Here is a 19,331-nt window from a genome sequence, read left to right on the forward strand (position 1 = left end):
CAGTCATTTAGATATAACTATGTGATAAAGACAGGAAGTTAGTCATTTAGATATAACTATGTGATAAAGACAGGAAGTCAGTCATTTAGATATAACTATGTGATAAAGACAGGAAGTTAGTCATTTAGATATAACTATGTGATATAGACAGGAAGTCAGTCATTTAGATATAACTATGTGATAAAGACAGGAAGTTAGTCATTTAGATATAACTATGTGATAAAGACAGGAAGTTAGTCATTTAGATATAACTATGTGATAAAGACAGGAAGTCAGTCATTTAGATATAACTATGTGATAAAGACAGGAAGTTAGTCATTTAGATATAACTATGTGATATAGACAGGAAGTCAGTCATTTAGATATAACTATGTGATAAAGACAGGAAGTCAGTCATTTAGATATAACTATGTGATAAAGACAGGAAGTTAGTCATTTAGATATAACTATGTGATATAGACAGGAAGTCAGTCATTTAGATATAACTATGTGATATAGACAGGAAGTCAGTCATTTAGATATAACTATGTGATATAGACAGCAGGAAGTCAGTCATTTAGATATAACTATGTGATATAGACAGCAGGAAGTTAGTCATTTAGATATAACTATGTGATATAGACAGCAGGAAGTCAGTCATTTAGATATAACTATGTGATATAGACAGGAAGTCAGTCATTTAGATATAACTATGTGATATAGACAGGAAGTCAGTCATTTAGATATAACTATGTGATATAGACAGGAAGTCAGTCATTTAGATATAACTATGTGATAAAGACAGGAAGTTAGTCATTTAGATATAACTATGTGATATAGACAGGAAGTCAGTCATTTAGATATAACTATGTGATATAGACAGCAGGAAGTCAGTCATTTGTATATAACTATGTGATAAAGACAGGAAGTTAGTCATTTAGATATAACTATGTGATAAAGACAGGAAGTCAGTCATTTAGATATAACTATGTGATAAAGACAGGAAGTTAGTCATTTAGATATAACTATGTGATAAAGACAGGAAGTCAGTCATTTAGATATAACTATGTGATAAAGACAGGAAGTTAGTCATTTAGATATAACTATGTGATATAGACAGGAAGTCAGTCATTTAGATATAACTATGTGATAAAGACAGGAAGTCAGTCATTTAGATATAACTATGTGATAAAGACAGGAAGTTAGTCATTTAGATATAACTATGTGATATAGACAGGAAGTCAGTCATTTAGATATAACTATGTGATATAGACAGGAAGTCAGTCATTTAGATATAACTATGTGATATAGACAGCAGGAAGTCAGTCATTTAGATATAACTATGTGATATAGACAGGAAGTCAGTCATTTAGATATAACTATGTGATAAAGACAGGAAGTCAGTCATTTAGATATAACTATGTGATAAAGACAGGAAGTTAGTCATTTAGATATAACTATGTGATATAGACAGGAAGTCAGTCATTTAGATATAACTATGTGATATAGACAGGAAGTCAGTCATTTAGATATAACTATGTGATATAGACAGCAGGAAGTCAGTCATTTAGATATAACTATGTGATAAAGACAGAGAGTCAGTCATTTAGATATAACTATGTGATATAGACAGGAAGTCAGTCATTTAGATATAACTATGTGATATAGACAGCAGGAAGTTAGTCATTTAGATATAACTATGTGATATAGACAGAGAGTCAGTCATTTAGATATACAGTGGGGAGAACAAGTATTTGATACACTGCCGATTTTGCAGGTTTTCCTACTTACAAAGCATGTAGAGGTCTGTAATTTTTATCATAGGTACACTTCAACTGTGAGAGACGGAATCTAAAACAAAAATCCAGAAAATCACATTGTATGATTTTTAAGTAATTAATTTGCATTTCCTGGTTGCTAAAATTCAGTTTATGTGACAAAACAAGCAAGTGTAGTGTAGAGAATCATTGTACCATCTAAACTGCTGTGAAATATATTTTCCATAACCAAAAACATTGTATTTTCAGCTGTTTGAAGCTGGTGTACAAAAAACGAAAGTAAAAGACGCAAAAACAAAATGTATGAACAGGAAGTATAGAAATAACTCACATAGACCAGATCTACCACTTCTTAGGCTTTCAATGAGAATGACAGATCTATAACTCACATTTCTATGTGAATTCGGTTGGGTAGCCCAAAAAGTGACATATTTCAGCTTTAACACGTATGGGCCCAGAACTTAATTGAGCATCTGACCAATTACGCAAGACTTTAGTTCTAGGTTAACCAGATTAGCTGTGGTGGGCAGACAGGACTGTCGCAAACCTCAACATGTGTTTAGAATATCAAAGGCTGTTCCTTCCGACCGATGTTGGGTCTTAATTTGACCCCTTTCCTCGCAGGAGGAAAAAAAGTCCTGCAGCAGGAGGATTTTAATATCTGTAGAAATATTTAGAATGGCCACCAGGGGGCAGCTGGAAGCGGTGTTTGTATACAATGCACACCATACCGACATAGTACCTTATGTAGGCTACATAGTACCTTATGTAGGCTACATGCATGTGATCACGCTCGCCGTTGCCGATGTGAGTAAGACCTTTAAACAGGTCAACATTCACAAGGCCGCAGGGCCAGACGGATTACCAGGACGTGTACTCTGAGCATGCGCTGACCAACTGGCAAGTGTCTTCACTGACATTTTTAACCTCTCCCTGTCTGAGTCTGTAATACCAACATGTTTCAAGCAGACCACCCTGTGCCCAAGAACAATAAGATAACCTGCCTAAATGACTACTGACCCGTAGCACTCACGTCTGTAGCCATGAAGTGCTTTGAAAGGCTGGTCATGACTCACATCAACACCATTATCCCAGAAACCCTAGACCCACTCCAATTTGCATACCGCCCCAACAGATCCACAGATGATGCAATCTCTATTGCACTCCAAACTGCCCTTTCCCATCTGGACAAAAGGAACACCTACGTGAGAATGCTGTTCATTGACTACAGCTCAGCGTTCAACGCCATAGTGCTTTCAAAGCTCATCACTAAGTTAAGGACCCTGGGACTAAACACCTCCCTCTGCAACTGGAACCTGGACTTCCTGACGGGCCGCCCCCAGGTGGTAAGGGTAGGCAACAACACATCTGCCATGCTGATCCTCAACACGGGGGCCCCTCAGGGGTGCGTGCTCAGTCCCCTCCTGTACTCCCTGTTCACCCATGACTGCGTGGCCAAGCACGATTCCAACACCTTCATTAAGTTTGCCGACGACACAACGGTGGTAGGCCTGATCACCGACAACGATGAGACAGCCTATAGGGAGAAGGTCAGAGACTTGGAAGTGTGGTGCCAGGACAACAACCTCTCCCTCAACGTGATCAAGACAAAGGCGAAGATCGTGGACTACAGGCGGAGGGCCAAGCACGCCCCCATTCTCATCAACGGGGCTGTAGTGGAGCAGGTTGAGAGCTTCAAGTTCCTTGGTGTCCACATCACCAACAAACTATCATGGTCCAAACACACCAAGACAGTCGTTAAGAGGGCTCGACAAAGCCTATTCAGGAGACTGAAAAGATTTGGCATGGGTCCTCAGATCCTCAAAAAGTTATACAGCTGCACCATCGAGAGCATCCTGACTGGTTGCATCACTTCCTGTTATGGCAACTGCTAGGCCTCCGACCACAAGACACAACAGAGGGTAGTGCGTACGACCCAGTACATCACTGGGGCCAAGCTTCCTGCCATCCAGGACCTCTATACCAGGCGGTGTCAGAGGAAGGCCCTCAAAATTGTCAAAGACTCCAGCCACCCTAGTCATAGACTGTTCTCTCTGCTACCGCACGGCAAGCGGTACCGGAGCGCCAAGTCTAGGTCCAAAAGGCTTCTGAACAGCTTCTACCCCCAAGCCATAAGACTCCTGAACAGCTTCTACCCCCAAGCCATAAGACTCCTGAACAGCTTCTACCCCCAAGCCATAAGACTCCTGAACAGCTTCTACCCCCAAGCCATAAGACTCCTGAACAGCTTCTACCCCCAAGCCATAAGACTCCTGAACAGCTTCTACCCCCAAGCCATAAGATTCCTGAACAGCTTCTACCCCAAGCCATAAGACTCCTGAACAGCTTCTACCCCCAAGCCATAAGACTCCTGAACAGCTTCTACCCCCAAGCCATAAGACTCCTGAACAGCTTCTACCCCCAAGCCATAAGGCTCCTGAACAGCTTCTACCCCCAAGCCATAAGACTCCTGAACAGCTTCTACCCCCAAGCCATAAGACTCCTGAACAGCTTCTACCCCCAAGCCATAAGACTCCTGAACAGTTTCTACCCCCAAGCCATAAGGCTCCTGAACATCTAATCAAAGGGCTGTTCTTTAAGCTGCTGCTACTCGCTGTTTATTATCTATGCATAGTCACTTTACTCCAACCTACATGTACAAATTACCTAGACTAATCTGTACCCCCACACATTGACTCAGTACCGGTACCCCCTGTATATAGCCTCGTTATTACCTGGACTAACCTGTACCCCCATACATTGACTCGGTACCGGTACCCCCTGTATATAGCCTTGTTATTACCTGGACTAACCTGTACCCCCACACATTGACTCGGTACCGGTACCCCCTGTATATAGCCTCGTTATTACCTGGACTAACCTGTACCCCCACACATTGATTCGGTATCGGTACCCCCTGTATATAGCCTCGTTATTGTTATTTTATTGTTGCTCTTTTATTTTTTACTTAAGTTTTAGTAAATATTTTTTCTTAAAACTGCATTGTTGGTTAAGAGCTTGTAAGTAAGCGTTTCACGGTAAGATCTACACCTGTTGTATTCGGCGCATGTGACAAAGAAAAATGGATTTGATGCAGGCTACAGCACGTCTCCTGTGAATTCTTACGTGGATTATAATAAATTGACATATTTGTAGGGGGAGCGTCGCTGCACAGCTATTTTCAGGTCTCCAGAGATGTTCGATCGGGTTCAAGTCCGGGCTCTGGCTGGGCCACTCAAGGACATTCAGAGACTTGTCCCGATGCCACTCCTGTGTTGTCTTGGCTGTGTGCTTAGGGTCGTTGTTCTGTTGGAAGGTGAACCTTCGCCCCAGTCTGAGGTCCTGAGCGCTCTGGAGCAAGTTTTCATCAAGGATCTCTCTGTACTTTGCTCCGTTCATCTTTCCCTCGATCCTGGGATGGTGCCAGGTTTCCTCCAGACGTGACGCTTGGCATTCAGGCCAAAGAGTTAAATCTTGTTTTCATCAGACAAGAGAATCTTGTTTCTCATGGTCTGAAAGTCCTTTAGGTGCCTTTTGGCAAACTCCAAGCGGGCTGTCATGTGCCTTTTACTGAGGAGTGGCTTCCGTCTGGCCACTCTACCATGAAGGCCTGATTGGGGGAGTGCTGCAAAGATGATTGTCCTTCAGGAAGGTTCTCCCATCTCCACAGAGGAACTCTGGAGCTCTCTGAGTGACCATCGGGTTCTTGGTCCTTCAATGCTCTAGAAATGTTTTGGTACCCTTCCCCAGATCTGTGCCTCGACACAATCCTGTCTCGGAGATCTACGGACAATTCCTTCGACCTCATGGATTGGTTTTTGCTTTGACATGCACTGTCAACTGTGGGACCTTATATAGACAGGTGTGTGCCTTTCCAAATCATGTCCAATCAATTGAATTGACCACAGGTGAACTCTAATCAAGTTGTAGAAACATCTCAAGGATGATCAATGGAAACAGGATGCACCTGATCTCAATTTCGAGTCTCATAGCAAAGGGTCTGAATACTTATGTAAATAAGGTCTTTATTTGTTATTTTTTAATAAATGTGTAAAAATATCTAAAAACCTGTTTTCGCTTTGTTATTATGGGGTATTGTGTGTAGATTGATGAGGAAGAAATGTAATTTAATCCATCTTAGAATAAGGCTGTAACGTAACAAAATGTGGAAAAAGTGAAGGGGTCTGAATACTTTCCGAATGCACTGTATGTGCACGGCCACGCTGAAAGCAGTGGCCCTAACCGCTAGACCACCCTAGGCCACGATTGAACTCAATTTTGACCTTTAGCATATACTTGACACTTATATGTCGTAGCCTAGCGAGGCCGATATCTATCTTGTGTTATTAAGCTTAATGTATGGCTGCATTTCAGATATACATTTTTTGTACATTTGAATGTTGCTGTCACGATCGTCATAAGAAGCGGACCAAGGCGCAGCGTGATAAGCGTACATTATTTTATTAAGTACACACGCCCGAACAAAAACAACAAAAACGATACGTGAAGTCCTAGGTCGTACAACACAAACCTTAACGGAACAAGATCCCACAAACGACAGGTGCCAAACAAGCTGCCTAAGTATGGTCCCCAATCAGAGACAACGAGCCACAGCTGTCTCTGATTGGGAACCACCCTGGCCAACATAGAAATAAACGATCTAGAAAGAAACATATAGAAAACACAACATAGACACTACACACCCTGGCTCAACATTTTAAGAGTCCCCAGAGCCAGGGGCGTGACACTATAGCAGTAATAGGTCCCAAGGTTTGAGCGAGGGAGACAATTATTTTGATAGCTAGCCCTGATCCCAAGGACTTGATTGCATGGAGAAAAATACAACTGCTGTTCTTCAGGGGGCTCTTTTTCAGGGGCTCATTTGAATTTCCTGATTCGGCAGGAAAAATTATCTTCGATCGAAAGAGTGATCAGGTTAACGTCCGACATCTGTATACATGTTAGCAAGGTGTCTAAAAACTGAAGCTGAAATTGAGATTTCTTATTAAATGAATAGGTTAGAATGTATAGAGAAATGTTGATTATTTATAAAACTGTGGCAATGTGGTGAACACAGTCTAAGTTTGTGTATTCAGTTGAATGTGTGTTCCAGTGTAATAATGCTGTATTCCAGTGTAATAATGCTGTATTCCAGTGTAATAATGCTGTATTCCAGTGTAATAATGCTGTATTCCAGTGTAATAATGCTGTATTCCAGTGTAATAATGCTGTATTCCAGTGTAATAATGCTGTATTCCAGTGTAATAATGCTGTATTCCAGTGTAATAATGCTGTATTCCAGTGTAATAATGTTGTATTCCAGTGTAATAATGCTGTATTCCAGTGTAATAATGCTGTATTCCAGTGTAATAATGCTGTATTCCAGTGCAATAATGCTGTATTCCAGTGTAACAATGCTGTATTCCAGTGTAATAATGCTGTATTCCAGTGTAATAATGCTGTATTCCAGTGTAATAATGCTGTATTCCAGTGTAATAATGCTGTATTCCAGTGTAATAATGCTGTATTCCAGTGTAATAATGCTGTATTCCAGTGTAATAATGCTGTATTCCAGTGTAATAATGCAGTATTCAGTTGAATGTGTATTCCAGTGTCATCATTCAGTATTCAGTTGAATGTGTATTCCAGTGTAATAATGATGTATTCAGTTGAATGTGTATTCCAGTGTAATAATGCTGTATTCAGTTGAATGTGTATTCCAGTGTCATCATTCAGTATTCAGTTGAATGTGTATTCCAGTGTAATAATGATGTATTCAGTTGAATGTGTATTCCAGTGTAATAATGCTGTATTCAGTTGAATGTGTATTCCAGTGTAATAATGCTGTATTCAGTTGAATGTGTATTCCAGTGTCATCATTCTGTATTCAGTTGAATGTGTATTCCAGTGTACAAATGATGTATTCAGTTGAATGTGTATTCCAGTGTAATAATGCTGTATTCAGTTGAATGTGTATTCCAGTGTAATAATTCAGTATTCAGTTGAATGTGTATTCCAGTGTAATAATTCAGTATTCAGTTGAATGTGTATTCCAGTGTCATCATTCTGTATTCAGTTGAATGTGTATTCCAGTGTAATAATGCTGTATTCCAGTGTAATAATTCAGTATTCAGTTGAATGTGTATTCCAGTGTAATAATGATGTATTCAGTTGAATGTGTATTCCAGTGTAATAATGCTGTATTCAGTTGAATGTGTATTCCAGTGTAATAATGCTGTATTCAGTTGAATGTGTATTCCAGTGTAATAATGCTGTATTCAGTTGAATGTGTATTCCAGTGTAATAATGCTGTATTCAGTTGAATGTGTATTCCAGTGTAATAATGCTGTATTCAGTTGAATGTGTATTCCAGTGTAATAATGCTGTATTCAGTTGAATGTGTATTCCAGTGTAATAATGCTGTATTCAGTTGAATGTGTATTCCAGTGTAATAATGCTGTATTCCAGTGTAATAATGCTGTATTCCAGTGTAATAATGCTGTATTCCAGTGTAATAATGCTGTATTCCAGTGTAATAATGCTGTATTCAGTTGAATGTGTATTCCAGTGTAATAATGCTGTATTCCAGTGTAATAATGCTGTATTCCAGTGTAATAATGCTGTATTCAGTTGAATGTGTATTCCAGTGTAATAATGCTGTATTCCAGTGTAATAATGCTGTATTCCAGTGTAATAATGCTGTATTCCAGTGTAATAATGCTGTATTCCAGTGTAATAATGCTGTATTCCAGTGTAATAATGCTGTATTCCAGTGTAATAATGCTGTATTCCAGTGTAATAATGCTGTATTCCAGTGTAATAATGCTGTATTCAGTTGAATGTGTGTTTTCAGTTCACAGTGGCGTGGTGAACAGTCTGTCCTTCCATCCATCTGGTAACTTCCTGATAACAGCCTCTAATGACTCCACCATGAAGATCCTGGACCTCGTGGAGGGACGGCTGCTCTACACACTTCACGGACACCAGGCAGGCCACACACACACACACACACGCTCTACACACTGCACGGACACCAGGCAGGCCACACACACACGCTCTACACACTGCACGGACACCAGGCAGGCCACACACACACACTCTACACACTGCACGGACACCAGGCAGGCCACACACACACACACACTCTACACACTGCACGGACACCAGGCAGGCCACACACACACACACGCTCTACACACTGCACGGACACCAGGCAGGCCACACACACACACGCTCTACACACTGCACGGACACCAGGCAGGCCACACACACACACACACGCTCTACACACTGCACGGACACCAGGCAGGCCACACACACACACGCCACACTGCACGGACACCAGGCAGGCCACACACACACACGCTCTACACACTGCACGGACACCAGGCAGGCCACACACACACACGCTCTACACACTGCACGGACACCAGGCAGGCCACACACACACACGCTCTACACACTGCACGGACACCAGGCAGGCCACACACACACACGCTCTACACACTGCACGGACACCAGGCAGGCCACACACACACACACACGCTCTACACACTGCACGGACACCAGGCAGGCCACACACACACACGCTCTACACACTGCACGGGCACCAGGCAGGCCACACACACACACTCTACACACTGCACGGACACCAGGCAGGCCACACACACACACGCTCTACACACTGCACGGACACCAGGCAGGCCACACACACACACACACACGCTCTACACACTGCACGGGCACCAGGCAGGCCACACACACACACACGCTCTACACACTGCACGGACACCAGGCAGGCCACACACACACACACACACGCTCTACACACTGCACGGACACCAGGCAGGCCACACACACACACACGCTCTACACACTGCACGGACACCAGGCAGGCCACACACACACACGCTCTACACACTGCACGGACACCAGGCAGGCCACACACACACACGCTCTACACACTGCACGGACACCAGGCAGGCCACACACACACGCTCTACACACTGCACGGACACCAGGCAGGCCACACACACACACACGCTCTACACACTGCACGGACACCAGGCAGGCCACACACACACACGCTCTACACACTGCACGGACACCAGGCAGGCCACACACACACACGCTCTACACACTGCACGGACACCAGGCAGGCCACACACACACACACGCTCTACACACTGCACGGGCACCAGGCAGGCCACACACACACACACGCTCTACACACTGCACGGACACCAGGCAGGCCACACACACACACACACGCTCTACACACTGCACGGACACCAGGCAGGCCACACACACACACGCTCTACACACTGCACGGACACCAGGCAGGCCACACACACACACGCTCTACACACTGCACGGACACCAGGCAGGCCACACACACACACACACGCTCTACACACTGCACGGACACCAGGCAGGCTACACACACACACGCTCTACACACTGCACGGGCACCAGGCAGGCCACACACACACACACACGCTCTACACACTTCACGGACACCAGGCAGGCCACACACACACACGCTCTACATTTCCCTTTCACTTTATTCTACTTCAGGCCTCGAAAGAAATCTCGTTTATTTATGTTGGGTGAATCTCCCCTTTTTTTATAGCTGGTTGTCTGAACGATCCCTATAAAGTAGACTTTAGAAATGTCTTAGGAAGCTGTCTACCCACTGCCGCTGAGTCATAGAGAGAGAGAGAGAGAACCTTCCTCCTCCTCAGTCTCTCTCCTTGTGTTGTTGTGTGTTCTCTGGCCGGGAGAGGAGAGGACACGCCCCGTCTGTGGGAGTGGGTTACCATGTGGGCTCTCTCTCTGTTATGTCTCATCTCTCTCTCTCTCTGTCTCTCTCTCTCTCTCTCTCTCTCTCTCTCTGTCTCTCTCTCTCTCTCTCTCTCTGTCTCTCTCTCTGTCTCTCTCTCTGTCTCTCTCTCTGTCTCTCTCTCTGTCTCTCTCTCTGTCTCTCTCTCTGTCTCTCTCTCTGTCTCTCTCTCTGTCTCTCTCTGTCTCTCTCTCTGTCTCTCTCTCTCTCTCTCTCTCTCTCTCTCTCTGTCTCTCTCTCTCTCTCTCTCTCTCATCTCTCTCTCTCTCTCTCTCTCTCTCTCTCTCTCTCTCTCTCTCTCTCTCATCTTGTTCTATTGTTATGTGTCACTCTGACCTAGTCAATCATATTTTTGAATATACATTTGCTGTATTTGAGGTATATGATGTATATGATGTATACCTTATGCCATGCCTTTTATCAATGTGTGTGTGCCCAGGGGCCAGCCACGTGTGTAGCGTTCTCCAGGACCGGAGAGTACTTTGCCTCAGGAGGATCTGATGAACAGGTGAGGCTGGAGGATTGTTTAAATGGGATTTAACTGAAATGGTTTATTCACTTTTTTACTGTTAATCAATGGGTGGAAATGTAGTGTCTCTTCATAACTGGCATCTGGCAGAAGTAAATTCATCCACAAACATGAATAAAATGTAATATATATCTTAAATGACGTTTTCACAAATTTGATGATATAATCGTCAAGCCCTCCGCTCTTCCCCTCTCCTCCGCTCTTCCCCTCTCCTCCGCTCTTCCCCTCTCCTCCGCTCTTCCTCTCTCTTCTCCTCTCCTCCGCTCTTCCCCTCTCTTCTCCTCTCCTCCTCTCTTCCCCTCTCCTCCCTCTTCTCATCTCCTCTCCTCAGCTCTTCTCCTCTCTTCTCGCTCCTCTCTTCTCCTCTCTTCCCCTCTCCTCTCCTCCTCTCTTCCCCTCTCCTCCTCTCTTCCGCTCTCCTCCCTCTTCTTTCATCCCTCCTCTCTCCTCCTCTCCGCCTCTATTCCCCTCTCCTCCCTCTCTCCTCCCTCTCTCTCCTCCCTCTCTCTCCTCCCTCTCTCCTCCCTCTCTCTCCTCCCTCCTCTCTTCCCCTCTCCCCTCTCCTTCCTCCTCTCTCCTCCCTCCTCCCTCCTCTTCCCCTCTCCTCTTCCCCTCTCCCCTCTCCTTCCTCCTCCCCTCCTCCCTCCTTTCTTCCTCTCTCCTCCCTCCTCTCTTCCTCCCCCCTCCCTCCTCTCTCCTCCCTCTCTCTCCTCTCTCCTCCCTCCTCTCTCTCCTCTCTCCTCCCTCTCTTTCCCTGATCCTCTTGTTCTTCTTGCTAAATGTTTTAATCAAACTAATCTGACAATCCACAATAATCACATTATTGTGTGCATGTAACCCAAACTCACTGACAGCTTGTTAAGACACACAGAGAAGAACAGAAAGGAATAACTTTCTGAGTAGTTTCAAAGCCATTACCATGTTCATTGAGCGATGAGTTTGTCTGTTTTGAGACAGATGGAGAAGCTTATTTATAGGATTTATGTCTAAGTTAAAGGTGCTTGCTAATCCGTCATCTTATCCATGTTGCACTAAGCTCCAGTGTTCTGCCCAACACAGGTTATGGTGTGGAAAACTAACTTTAAAACAACTGACTATGGAGAAGTTCTACGACTGCAGCAGACAGCTGCTTGCATCGACCTCGGAGGAGGAGCAGCTGTCCCTGGAGACTCCAGGAACCCCCTGCTCCCCAGGCAGGTAAACAGGAACCCCCTGCTCCCCAGGCAGGTAAACAGGAACCCCCTGCTCCCCAGGCAGGTAAACAGGAACCCCCTGCTCCCCAGGCAGGTAAACAGGAACCCCCTGCTCCCCAGGCAGGTAAACAGGAACCCCCTGCTCCCCAGGCAGGTAAACAGGAACCCCCTGCTCCCCAGGCAGGTAAACAGGAACCCCCTGCTCCCCAGGCAGGTAAACAGGAACCCCCTGCTCCCCAGGCAGGTAAACAGGAACCCCCTGCTCCCCAGGCAGGTAAACAGGAACCCCCTGCTCCCCAGGCAGGTAAACAGGAACCCCCTGCTCCTCACAAACTAGGTCCAGGAGAGATGACTGTGTAGTGTAAAGAGACGGACTACGACAGATGAAAGAGAGTCTGAGGAGCGGAGTGGCGAAAGAGATTCCTGCTTTTCAATTCACATGACATCCTTGCCTTACCTTTTGTTGTGGCTGGCAACTGGAACATTCTTGGTCAGCAGCTCAAATTGACTGTAAATATCACAGTAGCCACTAGTCAGTAAGCACTAACTACACTGAACAAAAATATGAACGCAACATGCAACAATGTCAAAGATTTTACTGAGTTACAGTTCATATAAGGAAATCAGTCAATTGAAATAAATTCATTAGGCCCTAATCTATGAATTTCACATGACTGGGAATACAGATATGCATCTGTTGGTTAGATACCGTAAAAGAAAGGTAGGGTTGTGGATCAGAAAACCAGTCAGTATCTGGTGTGACCACCATTCGCCTCGTGCAGCGCGACACATTTCCTTCACAATGGCTATTCGAAGTTGCTGGATATTGGCGGGAACTGGAACCCGCTGTTGTACACGTCGATCCAGAGCATCCCAAAAATGCTCAATGGGTGACATGTCTGGTGACTATGCAGGCCATGGAAGAACTGGGACATTTTCAGCTTCCAGGAATTGTGTACAGATCCTTGCGACACGGGGCCGTGCATTATCATGCTGAAACGTGAGGTGATGGCAGCGGATGAATGGCACGACAATGGGCCTCAGGATCTTGTCACGGTATCTCTGTGCATTCAAATCGCCATTGATCAAATGTAATTGTATTCGTTGTCTATAGTTTATGCCTGCCCATACCATAACCCCACCACCACCATGGGGCACTCTGTTCACAATGTTTACATCAGCAAACCGCTCGCCCACACGACGCCATGGGTGACATGTCTGGTGTCTGGCAGTCTGCCATCTGCCCGGTACAGTTGAAACCGGGATTCATTCGTGAAGAGCACACTTCTCCAGCGTGCCAGTAGCCATCGAAGGTGATCATTTGCCCACTGAAGTCGGTTACGACGCCGAACTGCAGTCAGGTCAAGACCCTGGTGAGGACGACGAGCACGCAGATGAGCTTCCCTGAGACGGTTTCTGATAGTTTGTGCAGAAATTCTTCAGTTTTGCAAACCCACAGTTTCATCAGGTGGCCACCGGGTGGCTGGTCTCAGACGATCCCACAAGTGAAGAAGCTGGATGTGGAGGTCCTGGGCTGGCGTGGTTACATGTGGTCTGCGGTTGTGAGGCTGGTTGGACGTACTGCCAAATTATATGAAATGACGTTGGTGGCGGCTTATGGTAGAATCATGAACACATTTTAGAGTGGCCTTTTATTGTCCCCAGCACAAGGTGCACCTGTGTAATGATCATGCTGTTCAATCAGTTTCTTAATATGCCACACCTGTCAGGTGGATGGATTATCTTGGCAAAGATTATGAAATATGGGACCAACACTTTACATGTTGCGTTTATATTTTTGTTCAGTATTTTTAAGAATCTGAGCAACCTTTCTTCTAAAACATATTACAATATTGAATAATGTAACCAAACCATATTAGCTACACTCTTGAATAATGCAACAATCCACAGGCATGTGCAGACATTGTCCGTACATATTAAATTAGCTGACATTGCACAGCTATCTAACTAACATTAACAACATGCTTCATGATCAAGTAGCATTAGCATATCAATAATGAACAGTGCAGCAATGTTATCATACAGTGTCATTAATATTATAATATAGGCTACACAGCTAGGTAACGTAAGATAGCAACGCTAGCTAGCTAAAAAATAATAAGTTCTGCATCCTCACAAACGTGCTGGCCGTAACTGAATGATGACGTTTAGCTGAACGGTAGCTGGTGTAAGCTCTTAGGCTAACACTAGCTTAGGCTTAGGCTAACACCAGCTACCGTATTAAAGTTCAGAGAGGCTGACTGACTGGCTGATGGCTGGGGCTGAATAGAGAGGAATGGCTTGAGTGTGTAGATCAGTATTGTAGATCAGTGTAGCATAGCGTAGCCTAGCGTATTTAGATTACTATCAACAGTGGATGTAGCCTAGCCTAGCGTTTGTAGATTACTATCAACAGTGGACGTAGCCTAGCGTGTGTAGATTACTATCAACAGTGGACGTAGCCTAGCGTGTGTAGATTACTATCAACAGTGGACGTAGCCTAGCGTGTATAGATTACTATCAACAGTGGATGTAGCCTAGCGTGTGTAGATTACTATCAACAGTGGATGTAGCCTAGCGTGTATAGATTACTATCAACAGTGGATGTAGCCTAGCGTGTGTAGATTACTATCAACAGTGGACGTAGCCTAGCCTAGCGTATGTAGATTACTATCAACAGTGGATGTAGCCTAGCGTGTGTAGATTACTATCAACAGTGGACGTAGCCTAGCCTAGCGTATGTAGATTACTATCAACAGTGGATGTAGCCTAGCGTGTATAGATTACTATCAACAGTGGATGTAGCCTAGCGTGTTTAGATTACTATCAACAGTGGACGTAGCCTAGCCTAGCCTGTTTAGATTATTATCAACAGTGGACGTCGCCTAGCCTAGCGTGTGTAGATTACTATCAACAGTGGACGTAGCCTAGCCTAGCGTATGTAGATTACTATCAACAGTGGATGTAGCCTAGCGTGTGTAGATTACTATCAACAGTGGACGTAGCCTAGCGTGTTTAGATTACTATCAACAGTGGACGTAGCCTAGCGTGTTTAGATTACTATCAACAGTGGACGTAGCCTAGCGTGTATAGATTACTATCAACAGTGGATGTAGCCTAGCGTGTGTAGATTACTATCAACAGTGGACGTAGCCTAGCCTAGCGTGTTTAGATTATTATCAACAGTGGACGTAGCCTAGCCTAGCGTGTGTAGATTACTATCAACAGTGGATGTAGCCTAGCGTGTTTAGATTACTATCAACAGTTGACGTAGCCTAGCCTAGCGTGTGTAGATTACTATCAACAGTGGACGTAGCCTAGCGTGTATAGATTACTATCAACAGTGGATGTAGCCTAGCGTGTATAGATTACTATCAACAGTGGACGTAGCCTAGCGTGTATAGATTACTATCAACAGTGGACGTAGCCTAGCGTGTATAGATTACTATCAACAGTGGATGTAGCCTGGCCTAGCGTGTGAACGTTGTGCTGGGCCACAGCTATTTGCTTTACTCTCGTTTTGACACTAACTTTCGTTAAATTTGAGTCATTTAGCAATCCCTCTTATCCAGATCGATTTACAGTTGGTGCCAGGGGTTGGAAGCAAAATGATTTTTTCAATCTACTGGGTATCGGCCTGATTCTGCTCTGCATGCATTATTTGGTGTTTTACATTGTACACTGAGGATATTTTTGCAGAATTCTGCATTCAGAGTCTCAATTTGGTGTATGTCCCATTTAGTGAATTCTTGGTTGGTGAGCGGACCCCAAACCTCACAACCATAAAGGGCAATGGGTTCTATAACTGATTCAAGTATTTTTAGCCAGATCCTAATTGGGATGTTGAATTTTATGTTCCTTTTGATGGCATAGAAGGGGATTCTTGCCTTGTCTCTCAGATCGTCCAAAGCTTTGTGGAAGTTACCTCTGGCGCTGATGTTTAGGCCGCTGTATGTATAGTTTTTTTGTGTGCTCTAGGGCAACGGTGTCTAGATGGAATTTGTATTTGTGGTCCTGGCAACTGGACCTTTTTTGGAACACCATTATTTTTGTCTTACTGAGATTTACTGTCAGGGCCCAGGTCTGACAGAATCTGTGCAGAAGATCTAGGTGCTGCTGCAGGCCCTCCTTGGTTGGGGACAGAAGAACCAGATCATCAGCAAACAGTAGACATTTGACTTCAGATTCTAGTAGGGTGAGGCCGGGTGCTGCAGACTGTTCTAGTGCCCTCACCAATTCGTTGATATATATGTTGAAGAGGGTGGGGCTTAAGCTGCATCCCTGTCTCACCCCACGGCCCTGTGGAAAGAAATGTGTGTGTGTTTTGCCAAGTTTAACCGCACACTTGTTGTTTGTGTACATGGATTTTATAATGTCGTATGTTTTTCCCCCAACCCCACTTTCCATCAATTTGTATAGCAGACCCTCATGTCAAATTGAGTCGAAAGCTTTTTTGAAATCAACAAATCATGAGAAGACTCTCTCTTCCTCTCCTCTCTGCTCTCTCTCTCTCTCTCTCCGCTAGCTCTCTCTCCGTTTTCTCTCCTCTCTCTCTCTGCTCTCTCTCTCTGCTCTCTCCTCTCTCTCTCTGCTCTCTCTCACTGCTCTCTCTCACTGCTCTCTCTCTCTGCTCTCTCTCTCTCCTCTCTCTCTCTGCTCTCTCTCACTGCTCTCTCCTCTCTCTCTGCTCTCTCTCACTGCTCTCTCTCTCTCTCTCTCTCTCTCCACTCTCTCTCTCTCTCTCTCACTGCTCTCTCTCTCTCCTCTCTCTCTCTGCTCTCTCTCTGCTCTCTCTCTGCTCTCTCACTGCTCTCTCTCTCTCTCTCTCTCGCTCTCTCGGCTCTCTTTCCGCTCTCCCTGCTCTCTCTGCTTTCTCTCTCTGCTTTCTCTCTGCTCTTTCTCTAATCTCTCTCTCTCCTCTCTCTCTGCTCCTCTCTCCTCTCTCCTCTCTCATCTCCTCTCTCTCTGCTCTCTCTCTCTCTTTGCGCTCTCTCTGCTTTCTCTCTCTCTCTGCTCTTTCTCTGCTCTCTCGCTCTCTGCTCTCTCTCCCCCCTCTCTCTCTCTGCTCTCGCTCTCTGCTCTCTCTCTCTGCTCTCTCTCTGCTCTCGCTCTCTGCTCTCTCTCTCTCTCTACCTCTCTCTCTCTCTCTCTCTCTACCTCTCTACCGCTCTCTCTACCGCTCTCTCTCTCTTTACCGCTCTCTCTCTCTCTACCTCTCTCTCTCTACCTCTCTACCGCTCTCTCTACCGCTCTCTCTCTTTACCTCTCTGTGCTCTCTCTGCTCACTCTGTCTCTCTTTGCTCTCTCTATGCTTTCTCTCTGCTTTCTGTCTCTCTGTCTCTGCTCTCTCTCTCTCTCTCTATGCTTTCTCTCTTTCCTCTCTCTCGCTCTTTGTCTCTCTGTCTCTCTGCTCTGTCTCTGCTCTCTGTGACTCTGCTCTCTCTCTTTGCTCTCTCTCTGCTCTGCTCTCTCTATTTGCTCTCTGCTCTGCTCTCTCTCTCTGTCTCTGTTCTCTCTGCTTTCTCTCTCTCTTTGCTCTCTCCCTGCTCTCTCAATTCAATTTCAATGTAAGGGCTTTATTGGCATGGTAAACATATGTTAACATTGCCAAAGCAAGTGAAGTAGATAATAAACAAAAGTGAAATAAACAATAAATATTAACAGTAAACATTACACTCACAAACGTTCCAAAATAATAGAGACATTTCAAATGTCATATTATGTCTATATACAGTGTTGTAACGATGTGCAAATAGTTAAAGTACAAATGGGAAAATAAATAAACATAAATATGGGTTGCATTTACAATGGTGTTTGTTCTTCACTGGTTGCCCTTTTCTTGTGGCAACAGGTCACAAATCTTTCTGCTGTGATGGCACACTGTGGTATTTCACCCAGTAGATAAGGGAGTTGATCTCCGTCTGTCTCTCTCACACACACTGTGACCTCACTCCGCCTGAGTAGTGGAGTGTTCCAGTTTGATCAATGACCACCAGGCAGCCTGCGTTTTACCAATGAGGATCACAGTGTCACAGTGTCACCAAGACAACAAAGGACAGGAGTTAGAAGGAAGCATGCTGTTATGTTGTTATTGTCACCCAGTCAGTGACATGGATGTTCTACTGCTTGATCATGTTTTAACCATTAATCACATTCAGACAGGGTTTGAGTTAGTTCCAGTTTTTTGGAAGTTCAAATTCAATTTGGCATATTTTTTCGGTTCCAACTCTGTTTGAGTTGACCGCTGAATCTCAGTTGTAATCATAACTCACCTCACCTTGAGAGTTGCTCCATTTCTTCCATGGCAGTGTATTATGTTGTATTGTGTAAATACCAACCAGAGCCCCCTCACTGTACTGTGATTCACCTGAAGCCTACCTCTATCCACTAGTGATGGGGGAATCCATACAGTGGAGTTTCACATGATTATTTTGGACAATATTATATTGATTATTTGACTCCAAGTATCGATTCAGTTTTTTTTGTTGCTAGGTAGTTAACGCTATCTGAGGACCGCCACAGGAAAGGAAGACCCAGAGTTACCTCTGCTGCAGAGAATAAGTTCATTAGAGTTACCAGCCTCAGAAATTGCAGCCCAAATAAATGCTTCGCAGAGTTCAAGTAACAGACACATCTCAACATCAACTGTTCAGAGGAGACTGTGTGAATCAGGCCTTCATGGTCGAATTGCTGCAAAGAAACCACTACTAAAGGACACCAATAAGAAGAAGAGACTTGCTTGGGCCAAGAAACATGAGCAATGGACATTAGACCGGTGGAAATCTGTCCTTTGGTCTGATGAGTCCAAATTTGAGAATTTTGGTTCCAACCGCCGTGTCTTTGTGAGACGCGGTGTGGGTGAACTGATGATCTCCGCATGTGTGGTTCCCACCATGAAGCATGGAGGAGGAGGTGTGATGGTGTGGGGGTGCTTTGCTGGTGACACTGTCAATGATTTATTTAGAATTCAAGGCACACTTAACCAGCATGGGTACCACAGCATTCTGCAG

At 44.7% G+C, this 19,331-nt stretch overlaps 1 protein-coding gene across 1 annotated transcript in view; it reads left to right on the forward strand.

Annotated features, from left to right (window-relative positions):
* The window catches only part of poc1a (POC1 centriolar protein A), a 112,700-nt gene that overhangs the window by 16,598 nt on the left and 76,771 nt on the right, over positions 1-19,331 (forward strand). Inside the window, exons 7-9 of the mRNA XM_045223714.1 lie at positions 8,611-8,744; positions 11,039-11,107; positions 12,188-12,325. Coding sequence (XP_045079649.1) covers positions 8,611-8,744; positions 11,039-11,107; positions 12,188-12,325 — 341 coding nt within the window. The remainder of the gene's footprint in view (positions 1-8,610; positions 8,745-11,038; positions 11,108-12,187; positions 12,326-19,331) is intronic.

This window comes from Coregonus clupeaformis, chromosome 12 (genome assembly GCF_020615455.1).
Source record: "Coregonus clupeaformis isolate EN_2021a chromosome 12, ASM2061545v1, whole genome shotgun sequence".
Classification (NCBI taxonomy): domain Eukaryota; kingdom Metazoa; phylum Chordata; class Actinopteri; order Salmoniformes; family Salmonidae; genus Coregonus; species Coregonus clupeaformis.